An 18,899-nucleotide genomic window follows, 5' to 3' on the forward strand; every position below is an offset into this window, starting at 1 on the left:
AAAGGTAAAATTTGATGTTTATGTATTTCTGTTATTGCATTTTTCAGTTTTTGAAGTATTTTTCATGTAAAATTTTCAATTCAATTTTTTATTTTGAAACGATAATGTTCTTCTAGAATATTTTTTTCTTTCGAAAATGTCGTCTTTTACATAAGGTTTTTTTACAAAAAATTCAATTTTTGTTGTTTTTTTTCTATTTTTCCTTTTTTAAGTTTTTGAAGTTTTTTCTTGTAAAATTTTTAATTGAATTATTTTTTTTTGAAAAAATATTGTTATACTAAAACAATTTTTTTTCAAACGTTTCTTTTTGCAAAATGTTTTTAACAAAAAATGTAAAGTTTGACGTTTTTTCTTTTTCCATATTTCTTTTTTTTATCTCCTAAAGTTTTTTGCATTTTTTTTAGCCAATTCGAAAATTGAAAAAAAAATCAATTTATTACAATTATTACAAAAATCAATTATCTACAATTATTTATTCCAAATTATTACACTTATTGATAAATCTGCGGAAATCTTTAACAAATCAAGCTTTTGATGACAAATTGATTTCTTTTTTTATTTTAAACAATTACAATTTTATTAATATCATTTTTTTCTTAAGAAATTCCGCTTTAATCATCGTCTCATGACAAACATACTTCGGAGTAAACCCCGGGGCACCGTTGTCGCTTGGTGAATATTACTGAATTCAAGCATCCCTACCGTGCATCTCTGGATGTTGTTCGGAACAAAAATATCGTTGGGCGCGTCAACGATCTTTTATATCCGAACAACATCCAGAGCTGCACGCTCGCGATGCTTGAAGTCAGTAAGTCTTACCAGGCGACAACGGTATCCCGGAAGTATGTTTGTAATGAGACGATGAGTAAATCGGCATTTCTTAAGAAAAATATGATATCAACAAAAATGTAATTGTTTAAAATGAAAAAAAGAAATAATTTTGTCATCAAAAGCTTGATTCGTTATAGATTTCCGCAGATTTTATCAATAAGTGTAATAATTTGTAAAAATAATTGTAGTAGATAATTGATTTTTGTAATAATTGTAATAAAAGTGATTTTTACATTTCTCGATTTCGCTTAAAAAAATTGCAAAAAACTTCATGAGCTGAAAAATGGAAATATAGAATAAAAAAAATTCAAAAATATTTTTTTGGTTGGAACATTATGTAAAATACGACATTTGAAAAAAAATTGTTTTAGTATAACAATATTTTTTCGATAAAAATAATTCAATTCAAAAATTTACAAGAAAAAACTTCAAAACTTAAAAAAGGAAAGATAGAAATATAAAAACAACAGAAATTGCATTTTTTGTTTAAAGCCTTATTTGAAAAACAACATTTTTGAAAAAAATATAATCTAGTAGAACATTATCTTTTTAAAATAAATAATTAAATTGAAAATTTTACATGAAAAGAACTTCAAAAACTGAAAAATGGTCAAACAGAAAAATAAAAAAAAACATCAAGATTTACATTTTTTGTTAAAAACATTATGTAAAAAACTGCAATTTTCAAAAAAATATTTTAAATAGATGTTCATTTCAAAAAAAATAATTCAAATCAAAAGTTCACATCAAAAAACTTCAAAAACTGACAAATGGAAAAATGAAAAATAAAAAGCTTCTGTAAAAAAACGACTTATTAAAAAAAATAGGATAGGAAAAGAATATTTTTTTTCAAGACAGTAAAAAATTATGCGAAAGGTTTTCAACTTTTTAGAAAAAATTGTAAACTCTATAATTAACGATTTGTATGAGTATCTATATCAAAAAAAAATTGCCAGAAATTCTTCTTTAAAAAGACCAGTATTCTATTATCAAAGGCAGCACGCTTTTTGTAACATTCTCGTGGACAAAAATGCTGCTGGAGTTCGCTTTAAAATTATCACTGTAATCGCTTTGCATCATCCAGTATCAGGTGCCGGAAGTGTATTGCAGAAGCAAAAAAAACCGTGTTTTTGAAAAAAAAACAGATATTACAAAAACAAGCCTTTTTCGTCGTTAACCGCCACTTTTGAAAAAAACGGATTATAAAAAACAAGCATTTTTTGAGATACATTTTAGTTCAAAACTGAATAAAAGTTGATTTCAAAAATGCATTTCTAAAACTCAATTAAATTATAGTATCAAAGTATAAAGTCAAAAACATACATGAAGTTCAGCTTTTTCTGAGTGTAAAAACAGAATATTACAAATTAACCAGTTAATTAGTCATCTCCTGAAATACTACTTTTAGATCTGATATTATACCGGAAATATAAACAAATAATCTGTCGAAGAAATAACTTCTCAGCCTGCTAGTTTAGTTACTATACAACTCAGCAGCTCGTCTCAATTTGCGAGATGGAGGACACATTCTGTCTTCGTTTTCATCACCATCTGAATTTTTACTTCCCACTCTCTCGGGGTTATTGACAGCAGGAGCCGTTCTCTTGACAGCTTTTTTTGGTACAAGACGCTGGTTGCTCAGATTTGAGGGAAGTTTTTTCAGATATCTTTTAACTTGCTTCATTAGATAACATATGATCTTGGTAATCTGTAAAATCATTGACTACAGTACTAAGGATGGATCTGGCAGACTTGAATGAAACATTTTCAACAGTCGATGCTCCTTTTACTTCGTTCATTGTATCTTGTCCAGTTTCGGTAGAAAAACACGAAAAGGGGACTGCCTTGTCAGATTTTTTGTTGTCTAAATAGGGTTAAGTGCAATTTCTTCTTCTATACTTGCGATAATACTCTCTGTCAATGAACCATTTTCCCACTCGTCACAATCCCGATCAGGTTTCTGCTCCTGAAAATCGTCATACTCGTCAGACACACACCAGAATAATTTAAGTTCTCTTTCCTCCTCATAAAATCCCCATTGATTTTTAAACATTGGTCTATAAGACAACTCAAAATCACAGAATTGTGCACGGACCGATCTGCTCAGTTCCATATTGTCTGAGATTTGTGAAGTTTTGTTTTCGATGTGGTTCTTGTAAAAGTCTACAGTTGTCTGTTTGTATAGAATAGAGACTTCAGGCAAATTCTCGATTGCAATAATGAAGACCAGAAGCTGCCTCGGAATTTAGAATGGAGGGTCAGCTATCTAGCCAAAGCACGTCTTCCTCTCCTTTATAATTGCTATATCATCATTGAATTGGGGGAAGAAGAAGTGGGCCTTAAGTTTTCCGTTCAATTTCACAGATTTGATATTCATTATTCCAGGCTTTTTTGGGTGAAAACGGTTGAACTCCTAAAAGAACTGAAGTTACAGATATTCAAAAATCTTTCTCTCTGAAGAATTAATATGGTATTTACGAATGAGTACGATTATTATAATAGCCCTTTTTTCGTTTCTTCTGGTCTGCTTTCATATTTTTTTTAACAGAGGTGACTTACCTGGAATTGGAAATAGGAAGATGTAATAGAGATGAAAAATGTCCACGGAAAGGTTTTTAACTGACAACTTAGGTTTGTAGGAAAATGAGATTCAAGTTGTCTCCAAAAAAGAATGAAAAATCTAACTATAGTTGTGTTGTTGAAGAGAAGGAAAATAAGCACAATGAGTTGATTTTTTGTTTGTACCCTACAATAAAAATGACATCATTATGATGCAATAGTGACGTAATTATTTCATTACTATTAGTAAGACCTCGATCTCGATCACGTGAGCTGTGTATGATTCGATAAAGTAAGAATAATATCGTAAGTATTAAATATTATTTTTTGAGCACATGAGTTCAGTAACCCCATACAATACCTAGGTGTCCCTAATTGTAGCAACCATATGACGTAGCTCGAATAAATTTGTTCCAAAGAGTTCAGTGACCCTCTTACAAAAATTGAGATCACCGAATTGTTCGCAATTGAGGAGATAATAGGACGTAATTGTTAAATTACTATGATTGAACTCAAACATTCAACGATTAATTCTACAATAGCAAACAATTCCTGACAAATTTGTGCTCATTAAACCTATATCGATCACCTGAGAAGATTCGTCTTTACGAAAGATGATCTCAAAAGCTGACGTTTTTAAGGCCACTAAATAATTGGATTGTTAGTAAGAAATTAGAGAAATACAGATGATGCAAGGTTGTCTAATTTTTGATAGATTTTACATAAATATTTGATAAAGATAATAATTTGTTATTTTGGTTACAATTTGCGTATTTTTTCAAAGATCTTGCTACTTTGTGGTAAAAATGGGTATTTCGGGCGAGATTTGTGTCTCTTTGTGTGGCAAGTATTGGGATATTGTTCCTGGAACTGGGTTCGTTTCCGCAGGAATTAGGTATTTATGGCAAAAATGAAGTATATTTTGGTAATAATTGGGTAATTTTGCTATAAATTGCGTAATTCTGGACTAGAAACAGATTTTTTGGGCTAGAATTGTCTTTTTTTGGCAACAGTTTGATATTTTTTGGAAACATTTGGGTATTTTTGACAATAATTGGAAATTTTGAGTCAAGAACTGGGTGTTTTTCACCAAGACCTGGGCTCTGTTGGCAATAGTTGGGAAATTTTCACAACAGTGGAGTGTTTGTTTTTCAAGAATTTGGGAATTTTTTGCCAAGAATTGTTTTTTTGCCAATAATTGGTTAATTTTTGGTAATAATTGGGTATTTTTTCCAGGAACTGGGTATTTTTTGGCAGGAAATGGGTATCGTTTTCAAGACTTGGATCTTTTTTGACAATTTCTTTTCGGTTTTAGGTTTCAGAATCTAAAACTTCGAAAAGAATACAAACTTGTCCTCTCTTCATGACTTAGCAATTATGTTCTTTGCATTCTGCGTTAAAAATTACGATATAAAAGATGTACTGTAACACACAATTCCGAAAAAAGTTAGGTTTCAGGTTCCAGAATCTAAAACTTCAAAAAATACAAACGCGTCTTATTTTCTAGACTTTTAAACTACATTGGATTTTTGCGTTAAAAAATTATGCTATAAAGATGTACTGTAACACACAATTCCAAAAAAAATAGTTTGAGGTTTCAGGTTTCAGAAGCTGAAACTTCGGATAAACCAAAAATTGTAACTTCTTTGGTTAAAAAAATCGCCATCAAATGCTTTGTTAAAAACAACATATAGAGATTTGATATAGCATACCATTCTCGAAGAAACTTTTTTTTTAGTTTGAGATTTGTGAAACTAAAACTATAAAAAATCCCAAAACTAAACTCTGTAATTGACCTTAAAATTATTATCATAGAATTCCACTTAAAAAAGTACAAATTAAATTTGTACTGCAACGTACATTCTCAAACGATAAAATTTTTAGTTTGGGGTTTCGGAATCTGAAAATACGAAAGAAAAAACAAAAACTTTTCAGTGATTGTTTTCTGTGCTTTAGTATTTTTCATTGAAGTCGTGAAAAAAATTTAATCGTTTATTTATTAGAACATTTTTTATCTGAAAAAATTTGTTTACAGTTTTGGGTTTTTGAAACGGAAACTACCGAGATAAAGAATATAGAAATTTCCAAAAAACTGCCAAAAAATCATAAAAGACGTAATCCTTGAAAAAAAGATTAAGTAGACAAGATTAGCTGAAGTGCATCAGAGCGGAAAACTGGATGCATTTCCCTTGGGTTAATTAAGATAATTACCCTGGGTAATTATGATAAGATGACAGGTCTATTGTTCTCACTCTCTTTTCAGGTACATCTTTGCATCTTTGGTACATCCTTTTACCCCCCCCCCCCCCACTCTTGCTTACTACATACTACTAACCCCTTTTTGAATCAAACCAAATTAACTTAATTATTCAGTCAGCTCAGTTTTTGAATCGCACGAAAATTAAGTGCAATTTAACCGCTAGTTTTAGCAAAGCTAATTTTGGGTTAAGAATTGACATTCGAAGTTTAGTGTTAAATTCAGAGCCACTAATCATTCCATCTTTGTTTTTAAAATTTTATCCGTCTGCAAAGATGATCCATGACTGGCTGATGATAGTCATAGTGCCCGTATTGTCGTAGTACCGGACGACCGAAATGACCTGTGATGAGACCTGTGATGTGTTCTTTTACCATAACCATTTCAAGACCCTGTAACTGAGTTGCAATTATACCTTCAATGTGCGATCCAATTTCTTATACTAGAGACAATTCGCTCTGTGTAAAGACGGCAATTGTTTAATTACTTCCAAAGCAGCTAATATTATTAAGTTTAGACGTAAACCTAGGTAATGGGAATTAATTTCAGGAAGGAAACATATCCAATTCCTAAAATGAGAGCCGCCAATCTTCTTTGACAAGTTATGTGTTCACTGAGGAGGAATTCCTCTGATGTGAGTTGACCACTGCAGTTGTTTAGACCACTAATTGACTCACAAAAGGATTTGTTCATCTGTATTGCGAAGTAGACATTAACACAGGTCCACACAACAGAAACACCAGCCATGAAAATCAGAGTACAGGGGATGAAATCTGAGAGGTGAGGAGTTTTGAACAGAACCAGAATTGGTCCCATTATTTCAATCACACCCAAAAATGTCAGAGTCATCAGGCCTTTCTTCAATCGCATCTCTTTTAGATCACCCCGTGAATATTGGCAGTTTACAGCAATTGTTTACACGACCTGGTTAAGAAATTTCAAAAAGGGACACTTTTGACGTACGTTCTTACGATCTTCTTGCATTTCTAATTTCGAATACTTAATTTTAAAGTGTAGCTCAAAGCTAAATGTCACATTTGAATTTCCAGTTTCTGTTCAATTTACATTTGTGAACAAAATTCTGAAAGTTAGCATTGATAATAGTTTGTGCGTCCCAATTTGCAGATAACTTTTCAAACGGATCTACTTGTCAGTGGATGTCAACAAATATAAATAGTTTATCTAACAGCCCGATTAATGTGTAAAAAATATTTGCGACAATTGTTCAAAAGTTATGTCGTGGTGTTCAATGCGCTGAAATTGAGCCAAAAATGATACAAAAATGAGTTCATCTTTGCAAACATTTTTTACTTGAAGTGCACAATTTACAAAAACCAACGATTGTAGAAAATCTCTTACAAAATTCTTATCACAATTCAGCACCGTCTCAACACAACCTTCAATACGCTCTTACAACTTTGAAAATCAGCACTTTGAGCGCATTTGTCACAAAACGTTTGAGCTAGTTTAAAGAAGATCAAAAGTTTTTACCTCGAAGCTTCCGCATTGATAATAAAATTAAATTGTTAATGGGTAAATATAAATGCAGAAACAACATACCAAATTGTATTTCGAGCACCAGCGTTATACAAAAAATCCATACAGAAGAAATTTAAAAAAAGAACACTTTATTAACCATAACAGTCATAACAAGTAACAGAGGTTTTAACAATTTTTATAATACTGCCTGGAGTGTGGTTATTTATTTTAGTACAAAAGTGCAATTAAATTAAATTTAATTAATTCTTAGCTCGACCAGTTAGTGTTGATTCTTGAGTCATGGTTTAGTAAACTTTTTTAAATCTGATAGATTTCCAACTAACCGACCCATAAGTTGTATATTGTTTATTATCAAAAAAAAATTTAATATAAAACTTTTTCAATTCTTTTGGGAAAGTTTTTTTCTTTTCCAGACCCCTTAATTCTTTAGGAAGTGAATTCCAATCCTTTGATGCAGTTTTCATAATTGAACGTTCTAATTTTTGAGTGTGACATATAGAGTCAAAAAATATGTCATAGCTTCTAAGGTTTTGTCTGATGCACCAAGTGGGCAAGGTTGTGACATCTAAAGGATTATACGCGGGTAAAAGACAGTTTCTCAGTTTCCACATATAAGTGGTTCTTTTCAATTTGATTAAATATTCAACAGGGAGAATAGAATTCTTTATCTTGAGATCTTTTGTTGAGTCCATTCTATTTCTAGAGTAACAAGCACGAATGGCCCAATTTAGTTGCTTTTCAAGCGATATAAGCAAATTTTTGTCTATTGATTGAATTAACAGTAATGAATAGTGTAGATGGCTGATAACAAACGCGTTCAAAACCGTTTTCATTAGAAACGTTGGTATCCGATTACGGAGTGTATAAATTGTTTTAATTCCACCCGCCATTTTCTTTAAAAGATGCTTCACTTCGTCTTGGAAACTGAGATTTTTGTCAATATGTACCCCAAGATACTTGACGCTTTTGGACTCTGTAATAATTTCGTTCCCGATTTTTATTGATTCAGATTCGCTGAAATTTCTGTTGCGGCTGAATAGTATGAATTCAGTTTTTGATGGATTCAATTGTAGTTTTAGACTTGTGAAATACTTGGTCTGCAAAATTACATTTTTTTCAATAATTGTTTTGCACTCTCGTTGTATAGGAGCGGAAGCAAGGAGTAATGTATTATCTGCATGCTGTCCCACCTTGCAGTTTTTATCAATTTGATCTCGCAGATTGTTAATATAAATATTAAACAACAGAGGACCAAGCACTGTCCCCTGAGGCACACCACGTTCTAGAGTAATCTCATCTGAATTTACGTTATTATTCGGAAATCTTTGTTTTCTCTCCGAGATGAAACTTTCTATTAGTTTTATGGTTTTAGAGTCAACACCTAATCTTCCTAGCATTTTTAAAAGGATAACATGGTTTATTGAGTCAAATGCTTTTGAAAGGTCTAGAAAGGCAGCAGCTACAATTTTGTTTTGATCTGTTTTATGTCTTATAAATTCAGTAGTGTAAAAGAGAGGGTCAGTTGTAGAATGTTTCTTCCCAAAATCCGTATTGAGAGCGACTTAGTAGTTTGTTTTTTGTAAGTACTCTGTCAGTTGCTCTTTGATTAAGATTTCAATAACTTTTGAAATTCAGGGTGTTATTGATATAGGTCTGTAATTGTCTGGTTCCTCGGGGTCGTTCTTTTTAAAAATTGGTGTTACATCAGCGGTTTTTAGAATCTCAGGGAAGGTAGAGTTGTTTATGCATTCATTTATAATGAAACATAGATGATTATTGACTACAGAAACTGCATCTTTTAAGACCCAGGGGGTAGCGTTGAGGGTCCCTGTGATTTGTTTCTTTTGAGCTTCTTAATGCACTGTAAGCATTCAGATTCTGTAATACATCTAATCGAAAAAGGTTTGGCTGATCTACCCGCAAAGTATTCGATATTTTCGCAAGTTTCATCTTGTAATATGAACTTTCCTAGCTGTGAAAACCTGTAATTAAGAAGGTTTGCAATTTTTTTGGGCTCGGTGACATAATTATTGAAGACATTTTTTAAACTGTAGATATGGTTTCTGGTTCTAGTTGAGTTTCTTATTTCATTCATAAGGTTCCAACGTTTTCTGCTATTATTAGGTGACATAACTAATGACTGATAGAATTTATTGAAATCACAATTAGATGAGCAGAACAATTTCTGTTTCAATTCGGAGAAGGTTTTGAAATTTTTCGATTTTAAACTAGAGTCACACTCTTTTTGTAATTCTTTGTTTTTCTCTTTCAACCAAGTTTGTGAACGAGCAAAGCATGATTTGTTGTTTCTGATGAACACATTTTTTAGTGGCGCGTGTTTTCGCAGTACTCTATTGAAAATTTCGGTGAAAGATTTAAGCATTTCATTTGCATTATTTTGTTGGTATATGACAAACCAGTTTGCTTTTTTCAAATCATCAAGGAATTTTTCTTTGTTATATGCATTTCTGTCATAGATTTTTTTCTTCTTTACCAGTTTTATTGGATTTTTTTCTTCTTTCAGTATTGTACACAGGGCAAAATGATCAGATAGAATTGGAGTGTCGCACACAATGGTTTTTTGACGTAAATATCGGAAATACAGTAATCGATTAACGTTGCAGTCTTGCCCGCCTTGCAAATACGAGTTGCCTCAGTTTTGTTTTGTATTTCTAGATGGTATGGTAATAAAATTGAGTCTAATTTCTCCTTTTCCCTTGAGTTCAGATAATTAATGTTGTAATCACCCATGAGTATTATATTATGACCTTTGACTATTGCATTATCAATGTTTGTAGCCAATTGTTCCAGAAAGATGTCCGTTTTGTTTTTATTGGGAGAATAAGTGACATTAAGTAAGATTGTGTTTTGAGTTTTCTGGTTGTTTACTTTTATTTCTGCCCATATACTTTCAAAGTCAACTGAGAACTTACTTAGATCCTTTCTCAATTTTGGGGAAAAGATTTTTGGTAGAAGCAGCATTAGAGGAGCTCTTTCGCTCGGTCAAATCTAAAACACACATACTGGTCTTTCTTAGGGTTATAAAAGTCATCATGATTGTTGCCAGTGAGCCATGTCTCTGTAAAACAAAAAATAGTGTTCTCTGGCAGTTCTCCAACAATTTCATTTAATGCCCGTCTTTTATTTACAATGCTTCGACAGTTAGCCTGGAAAATTTTAAGGTTTTTTTGTCCGCATTGCATTTTGTTTTAGCCTCTGCAAACGACACAAGTGGGCCGGGATTCAACTCTATGTCGCCACAGCTGATCAGTAAGATTGGGATGAAGAATGCGTACAGTATGTTGCAGTTTATTACTAAAAGAGTAAGCACTTCTATTGGAAATCTTTTTTTCAATGCCAAAACATTTTTTAAGCTTAGCGTTTTTGAATTGTACCCTTGTTCCTCTGTTCTTATTGCTGTCGCGCAAAATCTTGAGGACAACAATAAAAAACAAAGGAAATTTAGCACAACAATAAGAAACAAAGGAAAATTTTTGGTCGAGCTAAGACAAAGAAAGAAAGCATTTAAAAAAACAATATTGTGCGGTTACCTACAACAGAAACCGATCAGATATTTTAAACTAAAAGCCATAACTGCTATTAGAACCATTGAATTTATAAGCATAAGAGTTAGCAGGGTAAGGCAACTGATTATTGTAATGATTATTATGAGAGTAATTAACTGCTCTTTGGAAAGGTTGGTACCTGTTTTGTCTGGTAAATTAAGCTCTTACAAGTTTCAATGGTTGCCTCGCTTGCGTATTATCAGTGGCTCCTGATTGAGGAGCCCCATAGGTCTGAGCAATTCGACCATTGGATGATAGCAACAAGAGAGAAAGTAGCCAGTTTTTCAATAATGGAACGCCATGCTGATAATTGAAATGAACATTGTCATAGAACAGATAATTATAGCTCGTTTAGTCACCAGTTTTTATTGCAGCGCTTTTAACATAATCGTTTAGGGGCAAAATTTTAAACCGATCAACGTTGTCATAGTTATCATGAAGTAATGAATTAAATTTATTTGAAGATAAAAAGAGATGAAGCAGAACTGTCGGAAAGCAGAGGAATTTTGGAGGTCTTAAACGAACACTTTGCATTCATTTGCAAAAAGAGTTTTCCTGAAAATTCCAAATACTCAAAACCCTAAGTTCGGCCAATCAATGGATCAGTCAATTTTGACGGAAACAAACATAACTGAAATAATGGGAGAATATAAACGCCTTTCTTGGTCGGCTTCTCATGGTGTAGATCTAATATTTAATACAGTTCTGAAGACTTTTGCTGCAACACTTGCACCTTTCATTACTGATCCAATTAGTCAGTCGCTCAAAAATCAGGCATATCCTATAGATTTCAATAATGCTATTGTGCTTCCACCTCACAAAAAAGGATCAACGTCGAATGTAAACATTTATTGGCCAATCTCCATCCTACCGTCATTTGGGAAAAATTTATGTTCAAGAGAAGCAGTGAGTTTCCGACAAAAATAATATTCAGAATGGAAAACAATTTGGCTTTCGATCTAAACGCTCAACAGTCGAAGCGGTGGCAGCGTTGTTGAAATCATCTGCAAGGAAAAATTGAAAGGAAACAATTGTGCGGCAGTTTATTTTAGATCTATAAAGAAATTCCATAATATGGACAGAGAATTTCTTTTGAGAAAATTGAAGACTTTGGCTTCCTATGTATCGGATAGAACACAGTGTGTGTGAACATTTTCTTCATAGATGTTGCCTGGAAAAAAAGGAGTTCCTCATGATTCAGTTTTAGGATTCTTGTTGTTTTTATTATCCTTGATTGATTTAGTGGACGCTTGTAGATGATCCATACCGTACCTATTTGCTAATGTCACTTGCATGTTTTCTCTAACACAACGCTCTTGTTAAGAATTAAACAAAGAGATAACATTCATTTTCGAATGACTACAACATGGAGACTGAGTTTTAGATGACTGTCATCGTTTCAAATACTTAGGATTAATTATTGACTCTCACTTAACATTCGAAAAGCACATAGAAAATGCTTGCAGGAAACTTCGAAAATTTTTTTTCTATTTTGGCCCGAGAAGGAAGTCCTGCAAATTAAAACCCTCGTTATGTTTTATAGAAGTACCATCGACCCAGTCTTTGAGTATGGAGCTTTGATTTTTGTACGTACCACGTCCTGTCGTTTATAAAAAAAATTGATATTGCCAAAAAAATATTCTTCGAATGGTTTTCCTCAGAAAACGGTTTGACTTAAGTTTAATATTTTTTTTCAAATTCAAGATTTTAATCATTACTCAGTTGTACTTGAAACATTTGCTCAATTTTAGCCTGAGGTGATTCCACAAGGTTCATGAAATTGTAGAGATGAATTAGATGGGGAATGTGGATCGTAATCATAGCTACAAGACACGTTCCGAAACTGTAGAGCTTGTTATTCCAAAATCATAGAAAATTAAACTGTTAACAATGTCACTTGAACAAAAAGATTTGCTTAAAAATTAGAATCTTTTCGACCGTTTCCAATGTAGCCTAATTCTTCAGAACAGTGTAATCAAAGAAATTGTTTTCAAGTAAACTGTTTCCTTGTTTTTGAGGCGTTTATTAAAATACTATGAGAGTATTGCCAGACTTCCACTCTTGTTAGTTTATATCAAAAGATTAAATGATTATGATTAATCCGTTTTGTTTCAATATTTAATTGCTTGAAATTCAGTTCATTCATTCAACATTAAATACATACACTTATACCTATGAAAATCAGCACTTGAGCGCATTTGTGATATAAGTACTGAGCTAAATAAAAGGTGAACAAAAGTTATAACCCCGGAGATTCCACACTGATAATAATATTATCTTGTTTTCTGTTGAATATAAATGCAGAAACAATTTACCAAATCTGTTTTCAAGCATCAGCGTAATACAAAAAGTCCATCAAGAAGGACGTTATTACTAACAATTTTGAAACTCTATTTGATGCCATTTTTTGCTAACAATTCGCAAAATTGGCACTGCATAAAATCAAAACCCAGCACATTGTTCATTAACATCAAAACTTTTGTACAAAAAGTTACATGAGTTCAAAACGCCTCTTGGACGAGATGGGGTTCAGATTGCCAAGTGGAGGAGGGTGGACGGAGGGGAGTGTTAGGGGGAGGAGCGAAGGTGTGACTGCTGAGGTCAATCTTTGAAGGTTAAGAACCACCTTTTGCACCATTTAATGACCACTGGGTTCTACCTCATTATCTCGTTTTTGAGGACGAAAAGTTTAAATAGGCGAAAACTTGAATAAAAAGACCAAATGATAAATATAACTGCCACAAAGTTCTTCGTTTGAGAGCAACTGAACACCTTTTCAAAAATATGATCTTGAAGTGCCAAAACTGTGAAAAAGATATAAAACCTATTTTGAGCTAAAGCTGTTCAATTTTGATATAAATTACTACAAATTACTACAAAATGACCTAATTTTGTTAGAAAATTACTACCAAATTTATAACTCTCTTTTGCACTTTTACTACAAAAGGAGTCAGTCCGAGCGCAAGTGACCCTATGGAAATAGAGGGGCTATGGTTTCTAAGTACCGTGTTCGAGACTGAAATTGAGTAATTCATTTTCTGCAATAACTAGTAACGAATATTGTCGGGCGAATCGCTCTCAAACGACTGGCCACTAGTTAGCTTCTTCTTGAATAGCTAGCTAGAGTCTAGGCAGCAAACTTTTGGGGGTTGGCTGGTGAGAGTGGCGGGGGAGCCTACGGGGGGGGGGGGGGGCGGTGGGGGTCAGGCGAGCGACAATGCGGGTGGAGTGAGGTGGAGTGATAGGGATTGGGGCAAGAGTTGGGCCTGCGTAAGTGGGTGGGTTGAAGGAGAGATGGGGGTCGAACTCTTAGAGCCGCCGTTCACACCACAAATTTATGTCTGCAAAACAGGTTCTGCGAATCGTATTCTATCATATTAGTAAGGCGAAAAGCTCAAAGAGAACTTAATGCCCTCCACACGTTACCTGTTTATCTCGTTTTTGAGGAGGAAGTATCAGAAGCATCAGACGGAATATTAGTTAGGCAAAAATATCATTAAAAACTGCAGGACTAATATAATGGCTACAACACTTTGTTTGAGACCAATAGAAAAGTGTGCTGAAGGCGCGGAATGAAATACATGACTCTGTAGAAAATATTCACGAAATGCGGTGAAAGACACTGAAATATATATTCCCGTGCGTATTAATTACCGAAATGCCCTTTCAAAATTCGGCGAACACGTCAAACGCACAAATTTGTGAGATTTATACGCTTTCAGTAACTGCCATTGCACAAATCTCTTTCACACCGTCATGTACTTCATCACACACCTTCAGCACATATCTCACCTCACTTTCCTTAAGAACCTCGACCCTTTAGGGCAATAGTTAGATTCCAAATTCAAAATTGAAGAGGGGAACATTTTCAGTATAAAAGAGATGCCTTGAATCTGGTGACGTCATAGTGTGTGATAATTTGAGAACAGCAGAAGAACTTGCATTCCGAGTAGAGATCTGAGATACTTCTGGTACTCCTTGGAGTACGATCACTGCTACTACCATGTTCATATCTCTGTGAATATGCAGACTTGTTCTCTGTTATCAACAGGGGAAAAGTTTCAAAAAGTTTCTGTATTTAGGTATCTCATTTCTGTTAATAACTTAATTTTAGTCACTTCTTTTCTTAGCAGATGTTAATGGAGAAAATGGAGCACATCTATATCTAACCATGTAACTATTAATATTCAGTCCATATAAAGCCACATATCATCAAACCCCCCCCCCCCCCGCAACTCCAAATGAGTTGACTTTCGTTTTCAATATGCCACAACCCGCATTTGAGCGATAACTTTACGGGGATTAGTTTTTTAATGAGCCAAAACGTTGTTTCACTGTTTGCTGGGTTTTGAGATATTCGTAATTGAAGTTGAACTATAATGGTTTGAAGATAATTTGCTAAAACAAGCAAAAAAATTCAAACTTTTGCTGTTGCCATTTGCTGTCTGATCCACCAAAATCTTAAAAGTGAAAATATTTTTACAGAATTTTGTTTGAATCGCCGAGTGATTCAAAATAGTTGCCAGTGTGGTTCGCTGGATCCCTCCTAGTAAATGAATCTGAATAGTGCATAGTGGCACAAGTTGCTAAATTTGTCAGTTGTCTGGTTTTTTGTCAATGTCTGCTTTGTCAGCTCTCCTGACTGTGATCTTGCATTGTGAGAAAAAATTGTTGTCCTGCCCAATGGGTTTTGAGATGTTAGTAAAGAAAACCACCTTGAAAACGATTTGGCGGAAAAATTCAGAAAGACGTCAAATTTCGGAGGCTTCTGACAGCTGTTATTTTGTTTCTTACCAACTACGCTAGGGCAGCACCACAAGATCCTGCTAGTCTGAAAACAAGGAAATTTGCAAAAAAAAGATAAATAGGAAAAACACAAAACGCCATCATGTTGCCCGTAATGACTTATCTTCATTTCACGGCCCTTAAAAATGGAAACTAAATCCCTGCATAGCTTCTCCTGTCACTGTTTCTTCCACTGTTCAGTGACTTGTCCACACTGATCCTGCTGAGTTGCAGTCTGCAATTGCTCATACAGTCTGAAATACTCTGATTCCGTCTACTTGTCACTGTCCCAGGGTCAACACATGTCTCTGCAGTGACACGAGGGGTGCTGAGAGTGAGACCATGTTTAACGCTGTATGCTAAATTCAAGACAAAATGTGAAATGAAATACAAACTGCAGCACTGATAAAGGCGTTGAAATCGGCTTACATCTTCAAAAGCTCTTTAATTCACCCCAAAAGCGCAAACTAAAATGCACTGAATTTATTAGTGGAAAAAACTGTAATTTTAAAAGCAATGGTCTGAGTTCGCGCCACTGTTTCTGATTAAAAAAAATACAGTAACCTGTTAACTGCTTTCCTTATTAATAAGAATGATTAAAACCAGTTTGAATGGGGGTATACTTTTTTTACCGATTCGGAGCACACCCGGCTGTTTAAAAAATGTTTAAACTAAAACCATTCGAAGTGTTGCTTTTTGTTTCAACAGGTTGACCTAAATACTTGTCTTCGCGTGCGGCGTGTGATTTGCATCCTGTAAAATCAAAGCCGGAAGAATTCCGGAAACAACTCGAAGAGGTCCCCGAGTTCAGGTTTGGTCAAAAAATAATCTAAGATTAGCGGTGAAAAAAAGCCCGCATCTTTTAGCGTTGAACGCGGTGAATTTTTGCAAGATTTGAGGCTTTTAGCGGTGAAAATTCTATTTTCACCGCATTCACCAGATTTCTTACAGAAAAGACACTGCCGTACACAGGTGTGAACCGCTCACCTCCTTCATGTCAACAACTTTTTATTCCATTGCGCCATCTGTCACTTACTTCAATGATATTTCCTGTGAGTTTAAGATAAGCGGCGAATTTAGCGGTGAATATTTGTAAGATTTGCTATTTTAGCGGTGAAATTTTTTTCTCCGCATCCTGGTTGCGCTGCAATTTTTTTAACCGCATTCCGCTAGTAGCGGTGAAGCGGTGAAAAACACTTCACCAAAAAGCAGCCAATGTCGAATAACTAGTTTCTGATTGCAGTGAGAATCCAAGAAGAGAAACGACTAATCAAATAAATTTTTTAAAAAAATAACAACTAAAAAAAGTTTAAACAAAAAAACAAAAACCCAATGATTTTTTCAATTTGTGCAAGTATAAATACAAAAAACGAAACAATATTTCAAGTAATTGAGACAACTTAATTGTTCGAACAAATATCGCCAAGCCAAAAAAAAGCATGAAAACATCTCTAATTGTGAAATGAACAAAAAAAAACAAAATTAAGAAAAATTTTAGCAGTTTTTTGCAATTTTTTTGCAAGAATACAAAACAAAAAAGGCTTGGTAGCAAAGAATTTGTATTTGATAAGTAATTTTTGATGGCAGTGAGTATCGAAAAAGAAAAAAAAGATTAACTCAATTGAAAATTGGAAAAAAAAATTAAACCAAAAATAATTCAAATAAAGAAGTACCAAATTTGAAGTTTCTAATTTGCAAAAGCACAAACACAGTTGGAACACAACATTTCATGCAACCGAGACAGCCCTTTTACTCGCACAAACTTGGACGAGCCACAATAAGCACAAAATTTATCTGATTTTTAAATTAAGCGAGAAACTAAAAAATAAAAAAGTTTTAGCAATTTTTTGTCAAAATTTAAAGAAAACTTTTACTTGGTACTGAGTTTAGTTTTTATTAGAAACTACTCATGCGCATTAAGCATAAGTTCAACAACAAGTAAAAGCTACGAAAAGCAACAATGTGCCAAAAATCACCAAAAAGAAAAGCGGAAAATTCTTTGAAAATCCTTCAAATTAGCGTTAAACAGTTTTTAATTAGCAAAAACATTCGTAACGCTCTCAAAGCAACCTGAAATTTTTTAGACAGCAATGAAATTTCAGTAACCAAAAAAGAAACAGCTTGAAAAATCCTCAGGTGAACAATAAAATTTGCTTGCTTAGCAAAAAATTTTTTCACACCTACATATCTCGCTCTGTTTCAAAGAAGGCATGAACAAATGAAACATTTTCCCTTTTCTCCGCTCCTCGAATTAGTTCACTGAAAAAAAATTAAATTTAATTCACTCTCTCAACTTCCAGTTTTCTTGCTCGCCTATTTATCAAAAAACAGGAAAGCATAAAACCTCTTCGAGTCTTAAAAAAGATGTCGACGATTTAAAAACACAGCTGACAGATGGCCAGAAAATAGCCGCGATAGATTCGTAGATCGGCAGTCTAAAAAAACAGTAAGACGGACCCAAAAAATTCGTCTTTTAATTGAAGGCTGATCTGTTATATTTTGATTAATAATCTGTATAAGTTATTGCTGCTTCTATTAGCTGATCTCAAATAACCTTCATTCAGAGTGACACACACCCATTTGACCTTATCTCTTTGAATTAAAGTAAATAAAAGTCAACTTCAAAGTGAGGAAGTCATTTTTGAGAGTGAGGTAAGTCAAGTGTGACCAAAAATTTAATCACGCGCATGAACAAAAAACTCGCTCCACTAAGAGCGAAAAATGACGTCACACATGCAATTCAGTTGAAATTGCATGAACGAATGAACAAAAAGTGGCTGTGACGTCATATGGTCGTAACAAAAATCATGACGAAATAATAAATCATAGCAGCACAAGTTCTGACGTACAATTCAAAGAATTTTCATTGACTAAACAGAAAAACTAGACCTAGAATGGACTACGAGTGAATTGAGAAAACCATTTAAAAAAATCAGATCAAAAAATAAGAAAAAAAAAACAAAAAAGAACAATGTCAAAATGCCGCAAGTGAACAAAAAAACCACTAGCGAGAAACGAAAATTTAATTCAAACAAAAAACTAGGCCTAGAATGAGCTGTGAATGGATTGGGAAAACCATTTAGAAAAAAATCCTATCCAAAAAATTGAAAAAAACAGTAAAGACGAGAGTCAAATTGCCGCATGTGAACAAAAAACCACTACCGAGAAAGCGAATTTTTGTTCAAACACCAGTTTCGCACTCTACTTTAAAATTAGAGCAAAAAAAATTCACGCCGCAAAACCACTCGTTTTTTCGCTCCATTTCCTGTTTCGGCGTGACCAAAATCACTACTCCAGTTTGACTTCAAAAATCATGAAAATGTGTGAACAGATCTTTAAAAAAAAGACAGCGCCCCAATACAATTCAACTGCTTTGAATTGTAAAAAACCAAGAGAAGGCC

The 18,899-nt window shown here is 33.6% G+C and overlaps 1 protein-coding gene across 2 annotated transcripts in view; it reads right to left on the minus strand.

Annotated features, from left to right (window-relative positions):
* LOC142335042 (uncharacterized) overlaps window positions 1–18,899 on the minus strand; it is a 71,400-nt gene that overhangs the window by 16,745 nt on the left and 35,756 nt on the right. The window contains exons 2-4 of one of the 2 annotated variants that reach the window (XM_075383369.1): window positions 15,660–15,857; window positions 14,600–14,751; window positions 6,209–6,505 (exon numbers count right to left, since the gene is read on the minus strand). In XM_075383369.1, the coding sequence (XP_075239484.1) occupies window positions 6,209–6,505; window positions 14,600–14,751; window positions 15,660–15,857 (647 nt within the window). Of the gene's footprint in view, window positions 1–6,208; window positions 6,506–14,599; window positions 14,755–15,659; window positions 15,858–18,899 lie in introns of both variants that reach the window. The other variant, XM_075383368.1, reaches the window with a different exon arrangement.

The sequence above is a fragment of the Convolutriloba macropyga genome, chromosome 2 (assembly GCF_964194025.1).
Source record: "Convolutriloba macropyga chromosome 2, txConMacr16.3, whole genome shotgun sequence".
Taxonomy (NCBI): Eukaryota; Metazoa; Xenacoelomorpha; order Acoela; family Convolutidae; genus Convolutriloba; species Convolutriloba macropyga.